We start from the raw sequence: 25,587 nt of genomic DNA, 5'->3' as shown, positions 1-25,587 counted from the left end.
ATTCACTTCAACATGTTGTTTGAGAAGCAACTGAAAATATTCTCTAGTTGCCCACTAAGGTACTGAAAGAGTGACTTTTGATAACGTCAAGAAAAGACTGTTACCGAGAGATTATTATATCAAAAGGGCAATACAAATGAAGTGTTAAGTGTTCATAATGTAATCATTACTATCTGGTTTCAAACGGAGGCTCGTTTTATCTCCTCCAATGTGTCTCTCTGTATAGAAGCTTGCTTACCTGCAGTGCTTTTAACACAGTGGCTCCCTCAAACCTCTCATTGGGTGTGTGAGGAGACATCTTCCCTCTGTATCCATCTCCTGCCATAGTGATAGTCTGTGGACCAAACACAGAGACGCATAAACCCCTGCACTCATGACAATGATAACGTGTCAATGACGATGTAAAATGTAAACATGTTAAAACACAAATCAAAGTTTATCGGTGGTGTACTCAGTTTAGCAGGTGTTATAGCGGGTGCAGCGACATGCTTATGTTACTAGCTCCTAACAATGCAATACAACATCAAACAAGTACACAAATAATACAACATTTAAAAAGGAAGAAATATTGAAATATAGGCACGAATACAATTAAAATAAATAGCACTGTAACAATAAAATCCAAATGCTGTCAACTGTGCCTTTGGAAAAAATTCAGACCCCTTGAATTTTTCCACATTTTGATACGTTCCAGCTTTATTTAAAAAATGTTTTATCCCCCTCATCAATGTACACACAATACCCCATAATGACTAAGCAAAAACAGGTTTTTGAATTTGACTAATTTATGTAATATAAAAAAATATATACAAAACTTAAATACCTCATTTACATACAGTTGAAGTGGGAAGTTTACAGATACTTAGGTTGGAGTCATTAAAACTCGTTTTTCAACCACTTCACAAATTTCTTGTTAACAAACTATTGTTTTGGCAAGTTGGTTATGTGCATGACAAGTCATTATTACAACAATTGTTTACAGACTATTTCACTTATAATTCATTGTATCACATTTCCAGGTGGTCAGAAGTTTACATACACTAAGTTGACTGCGCCTTTAAACAGCTTGGAAAATTCCAGAAAACTATGTCATGGCTTTAGAAGCTTCTGATAGGCTAACGGACATAATTTGAGTCAATTGGAGGTGTACCTGTGGATGTATTTCAAGGCCTACCTTCAAACTCAGTGCCTCTTTGCTTGACATCATGGAAAAATCAAAAGAAAATCAGCCAAGACCTCAGAAAATAAAGTGTAGACCTCCACAAGTCTGGTTCATCCTTGGGCGCAATTTCCAAACGCCTGAAGGTACCACGTTCATCTGTACAAACAATAGTACGCAAGTATGAACACCATGGAACCATGTAGCCGCCATACCGCTCAGGAAGGAGAGGCGTTCTGTCTCCTAGAGATGAACGTACTTTGGTGCAAACAGTGCAAATCAATCCCAGAACAGCAGCAAAGGACCTTGTGAAGATACTGGAGGAAAACAGGTACAAAAGTATCTATATCCACAGTGAAACGAGCAAGGAAGAAGCCACTGCTCCAAAACCACCATAAAAAAGCCAGACTACGGTTTGCAACTGCACATGGGTACAAAGATCATACTTTTTGTAGAAATGTCCTCTGGTCTGATGAAACAAAAATAGAACTGTTTGGCCATAATGACCATTGTTATGTTTGGAGGAAAAGGGGGAGGCTTGCAAGCCGAAGAACACCATCCCAACCATGATGCACGGGGGTGGCAGCATCAGGTTGTTGGGGTGCTTTGCTGCAGGAGGGACTGGTGCACTTCACAAAATGGATGGCATCACAAGGTAGGAAAATTATGTGGATATATTGAAGCAACATCTCAAGACATCAGTCAGGAAGTTAAAGCTTGGTCGCAAATGGGTCTTCCAAATGGACAATGACCCCAAGCATACTTACAAAGTTGTGGCAAAATGGCTTCAGGACAACAAAGTCAAGGTATTGGAGTGGCCATCACAAAGCCCTGACCTCAATCCTATAGAACATGTGTGGGCAGAACTGAAAAAGCGTGTGCGAGCAAGGAGGCCTACAAACCTGACTCAGTTACACCAGCTCTGTCAGGAGGAATGGGCCAATATTCACCCAACTTATTGTGGGAAGCTTGTGGAAGGCTACCCGAAACGTTTTACCCAAGTTTATTAATTTAAAGGCAATGCTATCAAATACTAATTGAGTGTATGTAAACCTCTATACCACTGGGAATGTGATGAAAGAAAAAAAAGAAAAAAAAAGCTGAAATAAATCATTCTCTCTACTATTATTTTGACATTTCACATTCTTAAAATAAAGTGGTGATCCTAAGACAGGGAATTTTTACTTGGATTAAATGTCAGGAATTGTGAAAAACTGAGTTTAAATGTATTTGGCTAAGGTGTATATAAACTTCCGACTTAAACTGTAAGTATTCAGACTCTTTACTCAGTACTTTGTTGAAGCACCTTTGGCAGCGATTACAGCCTCAAGTCTTCTTGGGTATGACGCTATAAGCGTCAGCTTGGTACAAATTTGGTACAAATGTATTTGGGGAGTTTCTCCTATTCTTCTCTGCAGATCCTCTCAAGCTCTGTCAGGTTGGATGGGGTGCGTTGCTGCACAGCTATTTTCCGGTCTCTCCAGAGATGTTTGATCGGGTTCAAGTCCGGACTCTCGCTGGGCCACTCCAGGACATTGAGAGACTTGCCCCAAATCCACTCTCTGTACTTTGCTCCATTAATCTTTGCCTCGATTCTGACTAGTCTCCCAGTCCTGCCGCTGAAAAACATCCCCACAGCATGATGCTGTCACCACCATGCTTCACCGTAGGGATGGTGCCAGGTATTTCGCTCCAGACGTGATGCTTGGCATTCAGGCCAAAGAGTTCAATCTTGGTTTCGTCAGACCAGAGAATCTTGAAGAGTCTTGGTGGTTCCAAACGTCTTCCATTTAAGAATGATGGAGGCCACTGTGTTCTTGGGAACCTTCAATCCTGCAGACATTTTTTTGATACCCTTCCACATATCTGTGCCTCGACACAATCCTGTCTTGGAGCTCTACGGACAATTCCTTTGACCTCATGGCTTGGTTTTTGCTCTGATATCCACTGTCAACTGTGGGGCCTTATGTAGATAGACAAGTGTGTGCCTTTCCAAATTATGTCCAATCAATTGAATTTACCACAGGTGGACTCCAATCAAGATGTAGAAACATCTCAAGGATGATCAATGGAAACAGGATGCACCTGAACTAAATTTCAAGTCTCATAGCAAAGGGTCTGAATACTTATGTAAATAAGGTATTTCTGTTTTTAATTTGTATAAATTTTCAAACATTTCTAAAAACCAGTTTAGCTTTGTCATTATGGGGTATTGTGTGTGAATATTTAATATTTGTAATCAATTTTAGAGGCTGTAAAATAACAAAACGTGGAAACAGTCAAGGGGTTTGAATACTTTCTGAATGCATGGTATACATACAGTGCAGTCCGTAATTATTGGGACAATGAAGGATTTGTCCTTTTTTTGGCTCTATACTTCTAAACATTGGATTTGAATTCAAACAATGACTACGAGGTTAAAGTGCAGACTGTCAGATTTACTTTTAGTGTATTCTCATCCATATCAGGTGAACCATTTAGAAATTGCATCACTTTTTGTACATAGTACATTTTAGGGGGACAAACGTATTGGGACAAATTAACTTATATGTGTATTCAAGTAGTAAAAAGTTAAGTGTTTGGTCCCATATTTATAGCACTCAATGACTACATCAAGCTTGTGACTCTACACATTTGTTGCAACATTTGCTGTTTGTTTTGGTTGTGTTTTTGTGTCCTATAGGAATTAATGGTAAAACATTTGTCATTTTGGGGTCACTTTTATTGTGAATAAAATATGTTTCTAAACACATCTACATGTATGTGGATGCTACCATGATTATGGATAGTCCTGAATGAATTGTGAATAGTGATAAGGGAGAGTTACAGACAATATATGATACCCCCACCAAAATGCTAACCTCCCCTGTTATTGTAATGGTGAGAGGTTAGCATGTCTTGGGGGTATGGTATATGATGCTAACCTCTCCTGTTATTGTAATGGTGAGAGGTTAGCATGTCTTGGGGGTATGGTATATGATGCTAACCTCTCCTGTTATTGTAATGGTGAGAGGTTAGCATGTCTTGGGGGTATGGTATATGATGCTAACCTCTCCTGTTATTGTAATGGTGAGAGGTTAGCATGTCTTGGGGGTATGATATAAAATGCTAACCTCCCCTGTTATTGTAATGGTGAGAGGTTAGCATGTCTTGGGGGTATATATTTGGTGTCTGTAACTTTCTCACCATCATTATTCACAATTCATTCAGGATTATCCGTAATCATGGTAGCATCCACATTAATGTAGAAGTGTTTAGAAACATATTCACAAGTGAATTTGTCCCAATACTTTTGTTCCCCTAAAATGGGGGGACTGTGTACAAAAAGTGCTGTAATTTCTAAACAGCTCAACCAATATGGATGAAATTGACATTGTGCACTTTAACTTCATAGTCATTGTTTGATTTCAAATCCAAACTTTTGAGGTTTAGAGCCAAAAGAAGAACAAATGCTTCACTGTCACAATAAATACAGAGGACACAGTATGTACACCGGATGAATTTCCACCAGATATACTAAGAACAGTAGATTATATTATAGTGAGCTATGTCAAGAATCCAGTATGTAAATAAATATGTGTGTATAAACAGACAACTAAATTGCAATGTGCAGTAGAATAAATAATAGAATGAACTATGATGAGAATACAGTATTTAAATACACAATACAAAACCCCATGGCAAAACGGATAGAATTGCAAGAATTTAACTTCCTGAACAGAGTCCAGAATATAAATATATACATTATACAAAAGTGTGTGGATACCCCTTCAAATTAGTGGATTCAGCTATTTCAGCCACACCCGTTGCTTACTGGTGTATAAAATTGAGCACACAGCCATGCAATCTCCATAGACAAACATTGGCAGTAAAATGGCCTTACTGAAGAGCTGAGTGACTTTCAATGTGGCCCCATCACAGAATGCCACCTTTCCAACAAGTCAGTTCGTCAAATTTCTGCCCTGCTAGTGCTGCCCCGGTCAACTGTAAAGTGCTATTGTGAAATATGAATGTCTAGGAGCAACAACGGCTCAGCCAGGAAGTGGTTGGCCACACAAGCTCACAGAACGAGACCTCTGAGTGCTGAAGCGCGTTGCAAGGTTGCAACACTCACTACCGAGGACCAAACTGCCTATAGAAGCAACGTCAGCACAATAAATGTTAGTCAGGAGTTTCATGAGATGTGATGGGTTTCCATGGCCGAGCAGTCTCAAACAAGCCTAAGATCAAGCGTCGGCTGTAGTGGTTTAAAGCTCGCTGCCATTGGACTCTGGAGCAGTGGAAACAGGTCCTTTGGAGTGATTAATCATGCTTCACCATCTGGCAGTCTGACGGACGAATATGGGTTTGGCGGATGCCAGGAAAACGCTACCTGCCCGAATGCGTAGTGCCAACTGTTAAGTTTGGTGGAGGAGGAATAATGGTCTAGGGTTGTTTTTCATTGTTCGGGCTAGAACCCTTAGTTCCAGTGAAGGGAAATCTTAACACTACAGCATACAATGACATTTTAGACGATTCTGTGCTTCCAACTTTGTGGCAACAGTTTGGGGAAGGCCCTTTCCTGTTTCAGCATGACAATGCACCGTGCACAAAGCGAGGTCTATACAGAAATGGTTTATAGAGCATGGAAGAACTTGACTGGCCTGCACAGAGCCCTGACCTCAACCCCATCGGACACCTTTGGGATGAATTAGAACGCCAACTGCGAGACAGGCCTAATCGTCCAACATCAGTTGCCCGACCTCACTAATGCTCGTGGCTGAATTCCCCGCAGCAATGTACCAACATCTAGTGGAAAGCCTTCCCAGAAGAGTGGAGGCTGTTATAGCAGCAAAGGGTGGGACCAACTTCATATTAATGCCCATGATTTTGGAATGAGATGTTCGACGAGCAGGTGTCCACATACTTTGGTCATGTAGTGTAAAAACCAAATCAAAATCAAATCAAATTTATTTGTCACATACACATGGTTAGCAGATGTTAATGCGAGTGTAGCGAAATGCTTGTGCTTCTAGTTCCGACAATGCAGTAATAACGAACAAGTAATCTAACTAACAATTCCCCAAAAAAACTACTGTCTTATACAGAGTGTAAGGGGATAAAGAATATGTACATAAGGATATATGAATGAGTGATGGTACAGAGCAGCATAGGCAAGATACAGTAGATGATATCGAGTACAGTATATACATATGAGATGAGTATGTAAACCAAGTGGCATAGTTAAAGTGGCTAGTGATACATGTATTACATAAGGATGCAGTCGATGATATAGAGTACAGTATCTACGTATGCATATGAGATGAATAATGTAGGGTAAGTAACATTATATAAGGTAGCATTGTTTAAAGTGGCTAGTGATATATTTACATCATTTCCCGTCAATTCCCATGATTAAAGTGGCTGGAGTAGAGTCAGTGGCATTGACAGTGTGTTGGCAGTAGCCACTCAATGTTAGTGGTGGCTGTTTAACAGTGATGGCCTTGAGATAGAAGCTGTTTTTCAGTCTCTCGGTCCCAGCTTTGATGCACCTGTACTGACCTCGCCTTCTGGATGACAGCGGGGTGAACAGGCAGTGGCTCGGGTGGTTGATGTCCTTGATGATCTTTATGGCCTTCCTGTAGCATCGGGTGGTGTAGGTGTCCTGGAGGGCAGGTAGTTTGCCCCCGGTGATGCGTTGTGCAGACCTCACTACCCTCTGGAGAGCCTTACGGTTGAGGGCGGTGCAGTTGCCATACCAGGCGGTGATACAGCCCGCCAGGATGCTCTCGATTGTGCATCTGTAGAAGTTTGTGAGTGCTTTTGGTGACAAGCCGAATTTCTTCAGCCTCCTGAGGTTGAAGAGGCGCTGCTGCGCCTTCTTCACGATGCTGTCTGTGTGAGTGGACCAATTCAGTTTGTCTGTGATGTGTATGCCGAGGAACTTAAAACTTGCTACCCTCTCCACTACTGTTCCATCGATGTGGATGGGGGGGGTGTTCCCTCTGCTGTTTCCTGAAGTCCACAATCATCTCCTTAGTTTTGTTGACGTTGAGTGTGAGGTTATTTTCCTGACACCACACTCCGAGGGCCCTCACCTCCTCCCTGTAGGCCGTCTCGTCGTTGTTGGTAATCAAGCCTACCACTGTTGTGTCGTCCGCAAACTTGATGATTGAGTTGGAGGCGTGCGTGGCCACGCAGTCGTGGGTGAACAGGGAGTACAGGAGAGGGCTCAGAACGCACCCTTGTGGGGCCCCAGTGTTGAGGATCAGCGGGGAGGAGATGTTGTTGCCTACCCTCACCACCTGGGGGCGGCCCGTCAGGAAGTCCAGTACCCAGTTGCACAGGGCGGGGTCGAGACCCAGGGTCTCGAGCTTGATGACGAGCTTGGAGGGTACTATGGTGTTGAATGCCGAGCTGTAGTCGATGAACAGCATTCTCACATAGGTATTCCTCTTGTCCAGATGTATGTATGTGAATAGTGTGTATAGACAGTATGGACAATATGTGGATAGAAAAGGTGTATATATAGGATGAGCCTTGACTAGAATACAGTATGAAGTTGGTAAAATAGTATGTAAACATTATTAAAGTGACCTGTGTTTCTTGACTTTGTAAACAGGGCAGCAGTCTCTAAGGTGCAGGGTATAGTACTGGGTGATAGCCGGCTAGCAACAGTGACTAAGGTTCAGGACAGGGTGCTGGGCGGAGGCCCGGCTTGATGATCTTCTTGGCCTTCCTGTGATAACGGGTGCTGTAGATGTCCTGGAGGGCAGGGAGTGTGCCGCCGGTGAGGCGTTGGGCTGACCGCACCACCATCTGTAGCCCTGTGGTTGCGGGCGGTGCAGTTGCCAGGCAGTGATACAGCCTGACAGAATGATCTCAATGGTGCATCTGTAGAAGTTCATGAGGGTCATAGGGGTCAAGTTAAATTTCTTCAGCCACCTGAGGTTGAAGAGGCGCTGTTGCGCCTTCTCCACCATGCTGTCATTATGAAGGGACCATTTCAGGTTGTCAGTGATGTGTACGCAGAGGAACTTGAAGCTTTTAACCCTCTCCACTGTGACCTCGTCGATGTGGATGGGGGCGTGCTCTCTATGCTGCCTCCTGTAGTCCACGATCAACTCTGTTGTTTTGTTGACGTTGAGGTTATTTTCCTGACACCACTACACCAGGGCCCTCTCCTCCTCCCTGGAGGCTGTCTCGTTGACGTTATTTTCCTAACACCACTACACCAGGGCCCTCCCCTCCTCCCTAGAGGCTGTCTCGTTGACGTTATTTTCCTAACACCACTACACCAGGGCCCTCCCCTCCTCCCTAGAGGTTGTCTCGTTGTTTTGTTGACGTTATTTTCCTAACACCACTACACCATTGCCCTCCCCTCCTCCCTAGAGGTTGTCTCGTTGACGTTATTTTCCTAACACCACTACACCAGGGCCCTCCCCTCCTCCCTAGAGGTTGTCTCGTTGTTTTGTTGACGTTATTTTCCTAACACCACTACACCATTGCCCTCCCCTCCTCCCTAGAGGTTGTCTCGTTGTTTTGTTGACGTTATTTTCCTAACACCACTACACCAGGGCCCTCCCCTCCTCCCTGGAGGCTGTCTCGTTGTTTTTTGTAATCAGACCTACCACTGTTTCCATCAGCATACTTGATGATTGAGATGGAGCAGTGCGTGAAAACGCAGTCGTGGGTGAACAGGGATTACAGGAGGAGCTGAGCACGCATCCCTGTAGGACCCCTGTCTTGGGGATCAGTGTGGTGGAGATGTTGTTGCCTACCTTCACCACGTGGGGTTGGCCTGTCAGGAAGTATAGGACCCAGTTGAACAGGGCCCTGAGCTTAGTGATGAGCTTGGTGTTGCCATAGTCAATGAACAGCATTCTTACATAGGTATTTCTCTTGTCCAGGTGGGATAGGGCAGTGTGCAGTCGTCTGTGGATCTGTTGGGGAGGTACGCAAATGGTAATGGGTCTAGGGTGTCAGGTAAGGTGGAGGTGATATGATCCTTAACCAGCCTCTCAAAGCACTTCATAATGACAGAAGTGAGTGCTACAGGGCAATAGTCATTTAGTTCAGTTACCTTTGCTTTCTTGGGTAAAGGAACAATGGTGGACATCTTGAAGCAAGCGGGGACCACAGACTGAGATAGAGAGATTGACTATGTCCGTAAACACTCCAGTCAGCTGGTCTGCACATGCTCTGAGGGCGGGGCTTGGGATGCCGTCTGGGCCGGCAGCCTAGCGAGGGTTAACATGCCACAAAGATCGGGAACACACAGTCCTCGCGAGCGGCGGGAGCCCACAGTCCTCGTGAGCGGCGGGAATCCACAGTCCTCGTGAGCGGTGGGAATCCACAGTCCTCGTGAGCGGCGGGAATCCACAGTCCTCGTGAGCGGCGGGAGCCCACAGTCCTCGTGAGCGGCGGGAGCCCACAGTCCTCGTGAGCGGCGGGAGCCCACAGTCCTCGTGAGCGGCACTGTGTTGTTTTCCTCGAAGAGAGTGAAGGTGTTCAACTTGTCCGGGAGCGAGGCGACGGTGTCCGCGACATGGCTGGCTTTCCCCTTATAGTCAGTAGTTGTATGGAGTCCCTGCCACGTGTTTCATGTCTAAGCCATTGAATTGCTTCTCCACTTTGTCCCTGTACTGTCATTTTGCCTATTTGATTGCTGTATGGAGGGCATAGCTGGTCTGTTTGTACACGTATTCCCAGTCCTCTTGCCGTAGTTAATCATTTCACTACACTCGCAATAACATCTGCTAACCATGTGTATGTGACCAATAAAATGAGATTTTTGTTAAATGCGGTGGTTCACGTTTTCAGTTTTGTGTGAATACTGCCATCTATCAACTGTTTTTGGTTTGGATAAGTTGTAATCGACACAGTAGGAACAACATCCTCTATACACTTCCTGATGAACCCAGTCACCGTGTACACACAGTGTATACATCAATACTGTTCCCAGTGTAAATATGATAAAATACATCAAATCGACTGCAGTTGATATATGTTTAATATCAATTATCTTACATGGGCCAGGTTTTTGAGCTCGGCGCACTCCTCCACAGACATGACATCATCCAGGAGAACCCTCTGAGTTCCGTTCAGGGCCTGTGAGTTCTGGATCAGCTGCACACTGTCATACACCAGGGGTCCTCCTACAGAACACACACAGAACACACACAGAGGATCAGGAAACGTGTTCACCCCTCAATGGCGGTGGTTCCCAAACTGTGGCCCCCCACAAAAAAAGAACCCCGTCCGGCTTTACAATACAAAGGTTGCCATTTTGAAAGTGGGTAGTGAATAATCAGATTTCCTCTTGTGATGTCAGTCATTACAGACCGTAGAGAGATATTTATAACTTATATTTATAACTTGTCAGACATGTCCAGATCAACTAGCCCATGTCAGCAGAGTTTTTTAGCTAGGTTTTTAAGTCCATAGATTTTGTTGTAATGTTCGCGTCACTCAAATATCACATGAATACGCTGAGAAAATGAGCATAAAAACGGCAAAATGTTCTCGGCACCCCATGTCAAAATGTGTAGAATTGCAGGAAATAATCTTTTAACCTGCTAAATGTTCTCTACGCCAACAAGAGGATGTTCCCCAACACTGGAAAGGGGGCTGGAGTTTACCAAATGGTAATATTTTGAGGCATTACCTTTTTGTCTTATGTCTTTGTCAATTCTAACTGAATAATTCCATTACATTTGAGCAGTTGTGAAGAGAACAGAGTATGTAGTCGTACCTTCTCTGAGTTCCTGTGGCGGGGCCAGGGTGAAGTTCTTCTTCTCTGAGATGGGCACGTACTCCATCCATCCATCAGTACCAGAAGGGATCCTGCAGGGGGAATGGAAGAACAGAGTCAGTACATCAAGTTTATTTAAATAAGGTGGAGACCATCAACACAGCTGAAATACACCGTTCTTTGCCTCTCGTCAAGGTCTTTTACATGGGAGTAACTACAAGACTAGTGACATCATATAGGCTGCCATACTAGAAGTATGCAGTAGATGTCAGTGCAATCTTATACAAGACATAGTATTGCAGTTCAAAGTACCACATATTGAAGTATTCAGATAGACTCCTTACTTAACTGTTATTTAACTAGGCAAGTCAGTTAAGATCAAATTCTTATTCACAATGACGGCCTGCCGTGGCCAAACCCGGACGACGCTGGGCCAATTGTGAGCCACCCTATGGGACGCCCAATCACGGCCTGATGTGATACAGCCTGGTTTTACTAATGGTCTATGTAAAACGCATATCTTTGTAAGCTATACAATTTAAAATATTATAACTATTGAACATTTCCAAGGGGATATTTCAGGGCTCACCGGTTAGAATCCTCTCTGCCTCCTGTGCTGGTCCAATAATGCTACAAGTAAAACATTGACAGATCAGAAAATGTCCACAACATGGAAATGATGCAGCACACAGCACCAATGGTTATCCATCACGACCACCAGGTGATGCTGTGTGCTGAGAGAGTAATGGTGTAACTACCAGGCACCTGTTACTGTGCTGCACACTATGAATCAAGTGTCTCAGAGTAGGAGTGCTGATCTAGGATCTGGTCCTCCTCCATCCATGCTATCTTATTCATTTTATAATCTAAAAAGCAAAAAACTGATCCTAAATCAGCGCTCCTACTCTGAGACGCTTCATACGGCCCAAGCTCTGTCATTAGTCAGGAAAGCCATTCACAAGTTTTACAGACAGCCCAAAGAGTTCCAATAAGAGGCTATGTTGACATTGGTCTTCAGCGTACTACTCACCCCCTCTGTAAGCTCCACGTGCATGTTGTCACTGCCGATCATCAGTAGCTCCAGCTCCTGCTCATGGCGCCGCAGGTACCACTCAGCCTTCTGGAGACACACTGGGCTGTTCATCTCCACAGGTACAATCCATTTTGACTTAGCACATCACCTAGCTACTGAATCTCCCTTGAAGCATAACGTTTAGGAAGACCATGTCCCTAACCACTACACATCTGTAGTACTATAGCACTGTACGTACATCCCTACCCTAATACCTCTTCCTTTTCAGCTGCCAAGCATCCTACAGGCCTGACCCAGTGGGGGGTACCATCCTCTCCTCTCCTCAGTGATGAACCCAATGGCTGTGCTATATTGCCATCTCAGCATTTCACAGATGAGCTTTTTACTAGTTGGCAGGGCCTTAAAGGAGGACTGCTGTGACCGGAGCGGCTGGAACGCAGCCTGACGCCTCTTAAGCATGGACCTGACCCGATAAAAAAGCCTCGTCTTGGACTTACATTATAGTAGCTGGAAGTAGGAGAAGAGGAGAGGGAGAAAGAATGGGCGAAGATCTGCAATAGACGAAAAGGAGTGACGCTTTGTTATGAAACCCGAGCAGCTAGTAGCGTTTGTGGTTTCCAGAAAAATCCTCTTTTCACCCGTAATGCAAACAGCTCCTAAATTGTTTCTGTGGGCATTGGGACATGATTTCCCCCTACTCCCTGTTGCTGAAAGGTCTATTTGGCAGGGAGGCAGACCACAGCTCTCTACTGCTCTATACTGAGTAAATGAGGTCCCTGAGTCCCCAGAGAGAGAGAGAGAGAAAAAAAGAGAGAGAGAGCAGGAGAGAGAAAAAGAGGGAGAGGGTGAAATCGGTAGAGAGAGAGAGAAAAAGAGAGAGAGAGAGCAGGAAAGAGAGAGAGAGTGAGAGAGAGAGAGAGAGAGAGAGAGAGAGAGAGAGAGAGAGAGCAGGAAAGAGAGAGAGCAGGAAAGAGAGAGACAGCAGGAGAGAGAGAGAGACAGCAGGAGAGAGAGAGAGAGACAGCAGGAGAGAGAGAGAGACAGCAGGAGAGAGAGAGAGAGCAGGAGAAAGAGCAGGAGAGAGCAGGAGAGAGCAGGAGAAAGAGAGAGAGAGAGAGCAGGAGAGAGAGAGAGAGAGAGAGAGCAGGAGAGAGAGAGAGAGAGCAGGAGAGAGAGAGAGAGAGAGAGCAGGAGAGAGAGAGAGCGAGAGCAGGAGAGAGAGAGAGAGCAGGAGAAAGAGCAAGAGAGAGCAGGAGAAAGAGCAAGAGAGAGCAGGAGAAAGAGCAAGAGAGAGAGAGAGAGCAGGAGAGAGCAGGAGAAAGAGCAAGAGAGAGCAGGAGAAAGAGCAAGAGAGAGCAAGAGAAAGAGCAGGAGAAAGAGCAAGAGAGAGCAGGAGAAAGAGAGAGAGAGAGCAGGAGAAAGAGAGAGAGAGAGAGAGAGAGAGAGAGAGAGAGAGAGAGCAGGAGAGAGAGCAGGAGAGAGAGAGAGAGCAGGAGAGAGAGAGAGAGAGCAGGAGAAAGAGCAGGAGAGAGAGAGCAGGAGAAAGAGCAAGAGAGAGCAGGAGAAAGAGAGAGAGCGAGAGCAGGAGAAAGAGCAAGAGAGAGCAAGAGAGAGAAGGAGAAAGAGCAAGAGAGAGAGAGCAGGAGAGAGCAGGAGAAAGAGCAAGAGAGAGCAGGAGAAAGAGAGAGAGAGCAGGAGAGAGAGAGAGAGAGAGAGCAGGAGAGAGAGAGAGAGAGAGAGAGCGAGAGAGAGCAGGAGAGAGCAGGAGAGAGCAGGAGAAAGAGCAAGAGAGAGCAGGAGAAAGAGCAAGAGAGAGCAGGAGAAAGAGAGAGAGAGCAGGAGAAAGAGAGAGAGAGAGCAGGAGAAAGAGAGAGAGAGAGCAGGAGAAAGAGAGAGAGCAGGAGAGAGAGAGAGAGCAGGAGAGAGAGAGAGAGAGCAGGAGAAAGAGAGAGAGCAGGAGAGAGAGAGAGAGCAGGAGAGAGAGAGAGAGCAGGAGAGAGAGAGAGAGAGAGAGCAGGAGAAAGAGCAGGAGAGAGCAGGAGAAAGAGCAAGAGAGAGCAGGAGAAAGAGAGAGAGCAGGAGAAAGAGAGAGAGAGAGCAGGAGAAAGAGAGAGAGAGAGCAGGAGAGACAGAGAGAGAGTTAGAGAGAGAGAGAGAAGGAGAGACAGAGAGAGAGTTAGAGAGAGAGAGAGAGAGAGAGAGAGAGAGAGAGAGAGAGAGAGAGAGAGAGAGAGAGAGAGAGAGCAAGAAAGGGAGAAATGAGGGAGAGGGAGAGAGGGACAGAGTCAGAGAGAGAGAGGGGGAAGGAGGGAGAGAGAGTGAGACGAGTATGAGAGAGAGAAATGAGAGAGGGATGGAGAGAGTGAGAGAGAGACAGCAAGGGAGAGAGAGAGAGAGATAGGGAGGGTGAGAGCGAGAGAGAGCGTGCGAGAGACAGAGAGAGGTCATGAGCAGATGAGCAGATGAGCTCCTGCATTTTTCAGCATGTTCTTAAAAGAATATAAATTTAGAGTTAGATAAACTTGTATTTTTTGGCAGGGTCACATACAGGATGCTACCCTCCACAACATAACCTTCACTTCAAATCAAAACTCCAAACCTACAACCTGATTTTGGACAGAATTACAGAATTACCTGGAAGGCCCAAGCTATAAAGCAAATGCTCTGGCAAACAAACTGAAAACACCATCCAACCTGGAACTGAGTGAGTAATGTTTAGTCTGAAGCTATTTTTTTTACTTTCAAAAGCCAAGAAGAAAAATACATTACAACGATAGATTTGACTTTATAAGGACTGAATGCTAAGTTAGGCTACCAAGCTGCTAGGACAAAGAGATACATCTTCAACTAGCACTGACGTGTCCAATGACAGGTGTCAAAGCCCTTTAGCCCAACAATGGCAGGAGAATCAAACCGGCTACTCCAACCAAATGCAGAGGCCTTAGAAGCTGCCTCCCGCTGTTCAGAGATAATTCAAATACAGTACCCTGTGTATGTATAAAATACTAAGGCACGAAAAGAGTACAAAATGAAGCTAGAACTAGAACAGTCTGCAGCACCCGGCCTCACCCTACTAGAATCTGTCAAAAGTCAAATGTCTACTGTGTGCTGATGATCTGGTGCTCCTGTCACCAACCAAGGAGGGCCTACAGCAGCACCTAGATGTTCTGCACAGATTCTGTCAGACCTGGGCCCTGCCAGTAAATCCCAGTAAGACAAAAATAATGGTGTTCCAAAAAAGGTCCAGTCGCCAGGAACACAAAATACAAATTCCATCTAGACACCGTTGCCCTAGAGCACACAAAAAACTATACATACCTTGGCCTAAACATCAGTGCCACAGGTAACTTCCACAAAGCTGTGAACGATCTGAGAGATAAGGCAAGAAGGGATTTCTATGCCATCAAAAGGAACATCAAATTTGACATACCAATTAGGATCTGGCTAAAAAATACTTGAATGAGTTACAGAACCCATTGCCCGTTATGGTTGTGAGGTCTGGGGTCCGCTCACCAACCAAGAATTCACAAAATGGGACAAACACCAAATTGAGACTCTGCATGCAGAATTCTGCAAAAATATCCTCTGTGTACAACGTAGAACACCAAATAATGCATGCAGAGCAGAATTAGGCCGATACCCAGTAATGATCAAAATCCAGAAAAGAGCTGTTCAATTCTACAACCACCTAAAAGGAAGCAATTCCCAAACCTTCCATAACAAAGCCATCACCTACAGAGAGATGAACCTGGAGAAGAGTCCCCTAAGCAAGCTGGTCCTGGGGCTCTGTTCACAAACACAAACACACCCCACAGAGCCCCAGGAGAGCAACACAATAAGACCCAACCAAATCATGAGAAAACAAAAAGATAATTACTTGACACATTGGAAAGAATTAACAAAAAAAACAAGCAAACTAGAATGTTATTTGGCCCTAAACAGAGAGTACACAGTGGCAGAATACCTGACCACTGTGACTGACCCAAACTTAAGGAAAGCTTTGACTATGTACAGACTTATTGAGCATAGCCTTGCTATTGAGAAAGGCCGCCGTAGGCAGACATGGCTCTCAAGAGAAGACAGGCTATGTGCTCACTGCCCACAAAATGAGGTGAAAACTGAGCTGCACTTCCTAACCTCCTACCCAATGTATGACCATATTAGAGAGACATATTTCCCTCAGAATACACAGACTCAAAGAATTTGAAAACAACCCCAATTTTGATAAACTCCCATATCTACTGGGTGAAATACCACAGTGTACCATCACAACAGCAAGATGTGTGACCTGTTGCCACGAGAAAAGGGAAACCAGTGAAGAACAAACACCATTGTAAATACAACCCATGTTTATGTTGATTTATTTTCCCTTTTGTACTTTAACTGTATATAGACATAATATGACATTTTAAATGTCTTTATTGTTCTGGAACTTGTGAGTGTAATGTTTAATATAAAAAAATGTTATTGTTAATTTGACTTTGGTTTATCATCTACTTCACTTGCTCTGGCAATGTAAACATGTGTTTTCCATGCCAATAAAGCCCCTTAAATTGAATTTGATATGGCATGAAGGTTTGAGGAATACAAACAAAACTAGTAGTGACCAGTCATTAGCCGCACAGTATGTCGGCTGGCTGGCTGGCTGGCACACACACACACACACACACACACACACACACACACACACACACACACACACACACACACACACACACACACACACACACACACACACACACACACACACACACACACACACACACACACACACACACACACACACACGTCCCATGTAGAATGCATACTGTTCTAAATGGAACCTTGTTCCCTATGTAGACAGCAGTGTTCCATGTAGAATGCATACTGTTCTAAATGGAACCTTGTTCCCTATGTAGACAGCAGTGTTCCATGTAGAATGCATACTATTCTAAATGGAACCCTGTTCCCTATGTAGACAGCAGTGTTCCATGTAGAATGCATACTGTTCTAAATGGAACTCTGTTCCCTATGTAGACAGCAGTGTTCCATGTAGAATGCATACTGTTCTAAATGGAACTCTGTTCCCTATGTAGACAGCAGTGTTCCATGTAGAATGCATACTGTTCTAAATGGAACTCTGTTCCCTATGTAGACAGCAGTGTTCCATGTAGAATGCATACTGTTCTAAATGGAACCCTGTTCCCTATGTAGACAGCAGTGTTCCATGTAGAATGTATACTGTTCTAAATGGAACCCTGTTCCCTATGTAGACAGCAGTGTTCCATGTAGAATGCATACTGTTCTAAATGGAACCCTGTTCCCTATGTAGACAGCAGTGTTCCATGTAGAATGCATACTGTTCTAAATGGAACCCTGTTCCCTATGTAGACAGCAGTGTTCCATGTAGAATGCATACTGTTCTAAATGGAACCCTGTTCCCTATGTAGACAGCAGTGGTCCATGTAGAATGTATACGGCCCTAAATGTCTGATCTGAATTACTGCCACATTTACATTCCCAGTAAACACAAATTATGCAAGGTACATAAGCTCATATGGGTCCTGATTAATAGTAGTGCACTATATAGGGAATAGCTCATATGGGTCCTGGTTAATAGTAGTGCACTATATAGGGAATAGCTCATATGGGTCCTGGTTAATAGTAGTGCACTATATAGGGAATAGGGTGCCATTTAGGACAGAGCCAAGGTCTTACCTCCCGGGGTTTGAGGTCGTGACCTATAGCCTCTCTATAGTACTCCACGTTCTCTGTCATAAACTCGTCCCCCTCGTGGAACAGCAGGTAGGACTGGGCACACGCCAAGGCCTCCTCCACCATGTTAACTGGAGAGACAGAGAGAGAAAGAAGACATTATGAAATGGACAGTAGTGTTTCGTTCTGTTGTATTGTTTGGCAACGTTCTGAGGTTCTTGTGTCGATAAAGCTTGTTTGAATTGAAAACGGTATTGAATATTTAAATTGACTGGAGAGACAGTGAGAGAAAGTGCACATTATCAGGTAGATATCGATATTACTGTGTTCTGTTGCTTTGGCGACACTGGCTGGTTCCTACTGTGTAAAGCTGAACATTGAAAATGGAATTGAATACTGAAATTGAAAGAAGTGGGTAAGGAGTGAGAGAAAAAGAGAGCGAGATGAACAAAGAGTGAGAGAGAAAAATGATCAACAGAATTAGGTGTGAGGACCGGTCACCACACCTCAGACTCCCTCCCTGAACTACCCTGTAAGGCTGTATGTCCCCAATGGCATTCTGTTCCCTATAGAGTGCACTAATGTATATTGATAGTTTTGCTACTTTACACTTATTCTGCACTGTTGAGGAAGAGTTGTCCCACTCATACAGGTCAGCACAGACAAAGCCACATGTAACAAAGCCCCCTAGGCCATGGATGAGATGTGTGTCTGGAGCTTCTGGAAGTCTAGCAGCTGAACATTCCAGAACCATGAGCACACTGGAGCAAGACGCTAGAGCAGTGACAGGCAGTCAGAGGCTGGGTGAGATAGTGGAAACACAGACACGCACTCCCACACACCCACACTGCTGCTCCAGGCTAGGAGAGAACTGGGACTGGGGAGGATGGCTGGTGGGACTGACTAGGTGTGAGGAGGATGTGCAGTATATCTGCTGTATCTAAAGATCTTAAAGCGAGTAGTGACTTGCTAGTAACACACACTGTACACCCCCCCCCCCCCCCAAAAAAAAAAGTCCAGCCTGCTATAGACTCAGCGTTGACACTCCTCACTGTCAATAGCATAGAGATCCTATTAAATAACTCATTATATGGTTAACGGCATCTCCCAGTCTCCAAGGAACATCAACGGTATATAAATAACTAATTATATGGTTAACGGCATCTCCCACAGTCTCCAAGGAACATCAACTGTAGAGCCTTGCAGAGCTTCACACGGTATTCACACAGATGTATCCCAAATGGTACCCTGTTCTTTATATAGAGATTAGTGCACTATATACGGAAGACGACACAGTAAGTGCCGCTGTTGGGAATGATTCGTTGAGCTCTGTTTTTCCTAGAATCCCACGATCCACTTGGTTTATTAGACATGTGGTGCAGGGGCATTAGACATGATCTGATGAGCTCATAAGTATTCATCACATCGTCTTCTCCCTCCTTCTCTCCGCTGCTGTACTGTCCTGCCAACCCGTCTCTCTCTCCCTCTAACGTCTGATCCCCAATCAGCCCAGACTGTCCCAAATGGCCCCCTATTCCCTATTTAGGCACCCTATTTCCCTATGGACTCTGGTCAAAAGTAGTGCACTATACAGTGAATAGGGTGCTATTTAGGATGAAAACAAAGGCTGGCGCCCTATTATAATACATGCCATTTAGCAGAGGTTTTTATACAGAGAGACTTACAGTCATGCGTGCATATATTTTTAGATACGGACACCAGATGTTGCTGAATGAGTTTGTGTGGTTCCCTACTGAGGTGTGGTCCTGGTCTGTTGGGTGTTGATTGTGTAGGCCTGTACTCACAAAACATCCCAGATTAGGAGTTCTGTCCATTCATTCCAATCTAAAAGGCAAAGCTGATCCTAGATCAGCACTCTAACTCTGAGAAGCTTTATGAATACAGTTCCTCGTCTTTCTCCACAGAGCATTTCCCAGCTCTCTGTGTGAGTCATCAGGTGAATACTTATCTCATTTAAGATGGGTGTGGGTTTGTTAGTCAATCAACAAAAGCCTGTACACACGGCAACCCTCCAGGATGAGGGCTGGCCACCCCTGTAGTCTGAAAACCACACCCTGTCTGCATGCAAGGTCAAGCAGGGTAAAGTAGGGTGAAGTAAGGTAATACTCATGCTGGTAGTAGGTGAACTTCAGGTAATCATAATAACCTATAACCCAAATGCCACCCTAGTCCCTATATAGTGCACTACTTTAGACCAGTTGTCCAAATGGCTCTGGTCAAAAGTAGTGCACTATATAGGGAATAGGGTGCCATTTCGGACGCAACCATAGTCTAGAGTTACAGAGTAAGGTTCAGTAAGGTAGAGGAAGGTTCAGTAAGGTTCAGTAAGGTGCAGTAGGGCAGAGTAAGGTTCAGTAAGGTGCAGTAGGGCAGAGTAAGGTTCAGTAAGGTAGAGGAAGGTTCAGTAAGGTAGAGGAAGGTTCAGTAAGGTGCAGTAGGGCAGAGTAAGGTTCAGTAAGGTAGAGGAAGGTTCAGTAAGGTAGAGGAAGGTTCAGCAAGGTGCAGTAGGGCAGAGTAAGGTTCAGTAAGGTGCAGTAGGGCAGAGTAAGGTTCAGTAAGGTGCAGTAGGGCAGAGTAAGGTTCAGTAAGGTAGAGGAAGGTTCAGTAAGGTGCAGTAGGGCAGAGTAAGGTTCAGTAAGGTAGAGGAAGGTTCAGTAAGGTGCAGTAGGGCAGAGTAAGGTTCAGTAAGGTAGAGGAAGGTTCAGTAAGGTAGAGGAAGGTTCAGTAAGGTTCAGCAAGGTGCAGTAGGGCAGAGTAAGGTTCAGTAAGGTGCAGTAGGGCAGAGTAAGGTTCAGTAAGGTGCAGTAGGTTAGAGTAAGGTTAAGTAAGGTAGAGGAAGGTTCAGTAACGTGCAGTAGGGAAGAGTAAGGTGCAGTAGGGTGCTGTAGAGCAGAGTAAGATTCAGTAAGGTGCAATAGGGCAGAGTACGCTTCAGTAAGGTAGAGTACGGTTCAGTAGGGTGCTGTAGAGCAGAGTAAGATTCAGTAAGGTGCAGTAGGGCAGAGTACGCTTCAGTAAGGTAGAGTACGGTTCAGTAGGGTGCTGTAGAGCAGAGTAAGATTCAGTAAGGTGCAGTAGAGCAGAGTAAGGCTCAGTAGGGTGCTGTCGAGCAGAGTAAGGTTCAGTAGGGTGCTGTAGAGCAGAGTAAGGTTCAGTAAGGTGCAGTAGGGCAGAGTAATGTTCAGTAAGGTGCAGTAGGGCAGAGTAAGATTCAGTAAGGTGCAGTAAGGTAACGTTACTCACTCAGGTAGTAGGCGAAATACAGGTAGTCGTAGTGTAGAAGCAGAGTAAGATGCAGTAAGGTTCAGTACGGTAATGTTACTCACTCAGGAAGTAGGTGAACTACAGATAGTCATAGTGTAGAGGCAGTGTAAGGTAATGTTACTCACTCAGGAAGTAGGTGAACTGCAGGTAGTCATAGTGTAGAGGCAGTGTAAGGTAATGTTACTCACTCAGGAAGTAGGTAAACTACAGATAGTCGTAGTGTAGAGGCAGTGTAAGGTAATGTTCCTCACTCAGGAAGTAGGTGAACTACAGATAGTCATAGTGTAGAGGCAGTGTAAGGTAATGTTACTCACTCAGGAAGTAGGTGAACTGCAGATAGTCATAGTGTAGAGGCAGTGTAAGGTAATGTTACTCACTCAGGAAGTAGGTGAACTGCAGATAGTCATAGTGTAGAGGCAGTGTAAGGTAATGTTACTCACTCAGGAAGTAGGTGAACTGCAGATAGTCATAGTGTAGAGGCAGTGTAAGGTAATGTTACTCACTCAGGAAGTAGGTGAACTGCAGATAGTCATAGTGTAGAGGCAGTGTAAGGTAATGTTACTCACTCAGGAAGTAGGTGAACTACAGATAGTCGTAGTGCAGAGGCAGTGTAAGGTAATGTTACTCACTCAGGTAGTAGGCAAACTGCAGATAGTCGTAGTGCAGAGGCAGTGTAAGGTAATGTTACTCACGCTGGTAGTAGGCAAACTGCAGGTAGTCGTAGTGCAGAGGTAGGTAGTTCTCCATGGGAGACAGACGACCGGGCCGAGTGGACAGGTCTCTAACACACTCGTGTTCACAGTGCAGCACCTGGGTGAAGTGGTCTGAAACACACACAGGACGGTGGAGAGGATACAGGTCAATTAATTCATTACTCATGTAAAGCACAGAAAAAGCATTGAGTTGTATAATAATGACGATGAACCACTAACAATATTTGGCTACGCTAACGTTGGTATTTCATACGGTGTTTTTCAATCCACTGGTTATTATACATTCTTGATTGTTATCACCAGCCAACTCCATCAGCCAACTCCATCAGCCAACTCCATCAGCCAACTCCATCAGCCAACTCCATCAGCCAACTCCTACTTTGGTCGCCTTTCCTTCCAGTTCCTTCCAGTTCAAGACTGGAACGAAATGCAAAGTCTTATATCTCCCTCACTAACTTTAAGCATCAGCTGTCAGAGCAGCTTACCGATCATTGCACCTGTACACAGCCCATCTGTAAACAGCCCACCCAACTACCTCATCCCCATATTGTTATTTATTTTTTGCTCCTTTGCACCCCAGTATCTCTATTTGCACATTCATCTTCTGCACATCTATCACTCCAGTGTTTAATTGCAAAATTGTAATTATTTTGCCACTATGGCTAATTTATTGCCTTACCTCCCTAATCTTACTACATTTGCACACACTGTATATAGACTGTGTGTAACTCTGTTGTTAGTGTCGCACTGCTTTGCTTTATCTTGGCCAGGTCGCAGTTGTAAATGAGAACTAACTGGTCACTGAGACGCTGAGGTGTATTACAGTTAGCTTGGTCACTGAGGTGTATTACCGTTAGCCTGGTCACTGAGACACTGAGGTGTATTACAGTTAGCCTGGTCACTGAGACGCTGAGGTGTATTACAGTTAGCCTGGTTACTGAGGTGTATTACAGTTAGCCTGGTCACTGAGATGCTGAGGTGTATTACAGTTAGCCTGGTCACTGAGGTGTATTACAGTTAGCCTGGTTACTGAGGTGTATTACAGTTAGCCTGCTCACTGAGGTGTATTACAGTTAGCCTGCTCACTGAGGTGTATTACAGTTAGCCTGGTCACTGAGACACTGAGGTGTATTACAGTTAGCCTGGTCACTGAGGTGTATTACAGTTAGCCTGGTCACTGAGACACTGAGGTGTATTACAGTTAGCCTGGGACTGAGGTGTATTACAGTTAGCCTGGTCACTGAGGTGTATTACAGTTAGCCTGGTCACTGAGGTGTATTACAGTTAGCCTGGTCACTGAGGTGTATTACAGTTAGCCTGGTCACTGAGGTGTACTACAGTTAGCCTGGTCACTGAGGTGTACTACAGTTAGCCTGGTCACCGAGGTGTACTACAGTTAGCCTGGTAACTGAGACGCTGAGGTGTATTACAGTTAGCCTGGTCACCGAGGTGTATTACAATTAGCCTGATCACTGAGACGCTGAGGTGTATTACAGTTAGCCTGGTTACTGAGGTGTACTACAGTTAGCCTGGTCACTGAGGTATACTACAGTTAGCCTGATCACTGAGGTATATTACAGTTAGCCTGGTCACTGAGGTATATTACAGTTAGCCTGGTCACTGAGACGCTGAGGTGTATTCCAGTTAGCCTGGTCACCAAGGTGTACTACAGTTAGCCTGGTCACTGAGGTATATTACAGTTAGCCTGGTCACGGAGACGCTGAGGTGTATTACAGTTAGCCTGGTCACTGAGACGCTGAGGTGTATTACAGTTAGCCTGGTCACTGAGACACTGAGGTGTACTACAGTTAGCCTGGTCACTGAGACACTGAGGTGTACTACAGTTAGCCTGGTCACTGAGGTGTATTACAGTTAGCCTGGTCACTGAGACGCTGAGGTGTATTACAGTTAGCCTGGTCACTGAGACGCTGAGGTGTATTACAGTTAGCCTGGTCACTGAGGTATACTACAGTTAGCCTGGTCACTGAGACGCTGAGGTGTATTACAGTTAACCTGGCCACTGAGGTGTACTACAGTTAGCCTGGTCACTGAGATGCTGAGGTGTATTACAGTTAGCCTGGTCACTGAGGTGTACTACAGTTAGCCTGGTCACTGAGGTGTATTACAGTTAACCTGGTCACTGAGGTGTACTACAGTTAACCTGGTCACTGAGACGCTGAGGTGTATTACAGTTAGCCTGGTCATTGAGACGCTGAGGTGTATTACAGTTAGCCTGGTCACTGAGACACTGAGGTGTACTACAGTTAGCCTGGTCACTGAGACACTGAGGTGTACTACAGTTAGCCTGGTCACTGAGGTGTATTACAGTTAGCCTGGTCACTGAGACGCTGAGGTGTATTACAGTTAGCCTGGTCACTGAGACGCTGAGGTGTATTACAGTTAGCCTGGTCACTGAGGTATACTACAGTTAGCCTGGTCACTGAGACGCTGAGGTGTATTACAGTTAACCTGGCCACTGAGGTGTACTACAGTTAGCCTGGTCACTGAGATGCTGAGGTGTATTACAGTTAGCCTGGTCACTGAGGTGTACTACAGTTAGCCTGGTCACTGAGGTGTATTACAGTTAACCTGGTCACTGAGGTGTACTACAGTTAACCTGGTCACTGAGACGCTGAGGTGTATTACAGTTAGCCTGGTCATTGAGACGCTGAGGTGTATTTACAGTTAGCCTGGTTACTGAGGTGTACTACAGTTAGCCTGGTCACTGAGGTATACTACAGTTAGCCTGGTCACTGAGGTATATTACAGTTAGCCTGGTCACTGAGGTATATTACAGTTAGCCTGGTCACTGAGGTATATTACAGTTAGCCTGGTCACTGAGACGCTGAGGTGTATTACAGTTAGCCTGGTCACGGAGACGCTGAGGTGTACTACAGTTAGCCTGGTCACTGAGACACTGAGGTGTATTACAGTTAGCCTGGTCACTGAGGTATACTACAGTTAGCCTGGTCACTGAGACGCTGAGGTGTATTACAGTTAACCTGGCCACTGAGGTGTACTACAGTTAGCCTGGTCACTGAGATGCTGAGGTGTATTACAGTTAGCCTGGTCACTGAGGTGTACTACAGTTAGCCTGGTCACTGAGACGCTGAGGTGTATTACAGTTAGCCTGGTCACTGAGGTGTACTACAGTTAGCCTGGTCACTGAGACGCTGAGGTGTATTACAGTTAACCTGGTCACGGAGGTGTACTACAGTTAGCCTGGTCACTGAGGTGTATTACAGTTAACCTGGTCACTGAGGTGTACTACAGTTAACCTGGTCACTGAGACGCTGAGGTGTACTACAGTTAGCCTGGTCACTGAGGTGTATTACAGTTAACCTGGTCACTGATTTGTACTACAGTAAACCTGGTCACTGAGGTGTACTACAGTTAGCCTGGTCACTGAGATGCTGAGGTGTACTACAGTTAGCCTGGTCACTGAGGTGTATTACAGTTAGCCTGGTCACTGAGACACTGAGATGACATCGAATTGATCTCACCGGAGGTGTGTGTGTGTGTGTCTGTCTGTGTGCATGCGTGTATGTATACTGAGTGAACAAAACATTAGGAACCGTACTAATGTTGAGTTACAACACTTTTTGCCCTCAGAACAGCCTAAATTCGTCAAGGTCATTGACTCTACAAGGTGTTGAAAGCGTTCCACAGGGATGCTGGCCCATGTTGACTCCAATGTCTCTCCCCTCGCTGATAGTCTGTATATTGGTTCATTTGATGTCCAGCCCATGTTTGTATTTGTTGCCCTCACACATTGGAGAAAAAAGCATGATATCAATGAATCATATTTAAATTCTTTAGGAGAGGCAGTCTTTTTGATTTCATGATGCTGTGGTGTAACGTTACTGTATTGTTCACTGATGTCAGGCTGGAGGGGCTGGAGGCAGGAGTTCAGTCAGTGGAGAGGACAGGAGCCAATTGGATAGTGGCGATAGTGGTGGTGATGGTGATA

General features: G+C 44.9%; 1 protein-coding gene across 1 annotated transcript in view; it reads right to left on the bottom strand.

The window, feature by feature from the left end:
* Positions 1–25,587, bottom strand: part of LOC109889038 (prolyl 3-hydroxylase 2) — a 102,613-nt gene that overhangs the window by 4,291 nt on the left and 72,735 nt on the right. The window contains exons 4-10 of the mRNA XM_020480183.2: positions 21,597–21,728; positions 17,623–17,750; positions 11,923–12,012; positions 11,482–11,522; positions 10,893–10,984; positions 10,169–10,296; positions 239–334 (exon numbers count right to left, since the gene is read on the bottom strand). Of these exons, the coding sequence (XP_020335772.2) occupies positions 239–334; positions 10,169–10,296; positions 10,893–10,984; positions 11,482–11,522; positions 11,923–12,012; positions 17,623–17,750; positions 21,597–21,728 (707 nt within the window). The remainder of the gene's footprint in view (positions 1–238; positions 335–10,168; positions 10,297–10,892; positions 10,985–11,481; positions 11,523–11,922; positions 12,013–17,622; positions 17,751–21,596; positions 21,729–25,587) is intronic.

Source organism: Oncorhynchus kisutch, linkage group LG4 (genome assembly GCF_002021735.2).
Source record: "Oncorhynchus kisutch isolate 150728-3 linkage group LG4, Okis_V2, whole genome shotgun sequence".
Lineage (NCBI taxonomy): Eukaryota > Metazoa > Chordata > Actinopteri > Salmoniformes > Salmonidae > Oncorhynchus > Oncorhynchus kisutch.
The sequence above is the reverse complement of the archived record's forward strand: the minus strand, read 5'-3'. Positions and strand labels throughout refer to the sequence as shown.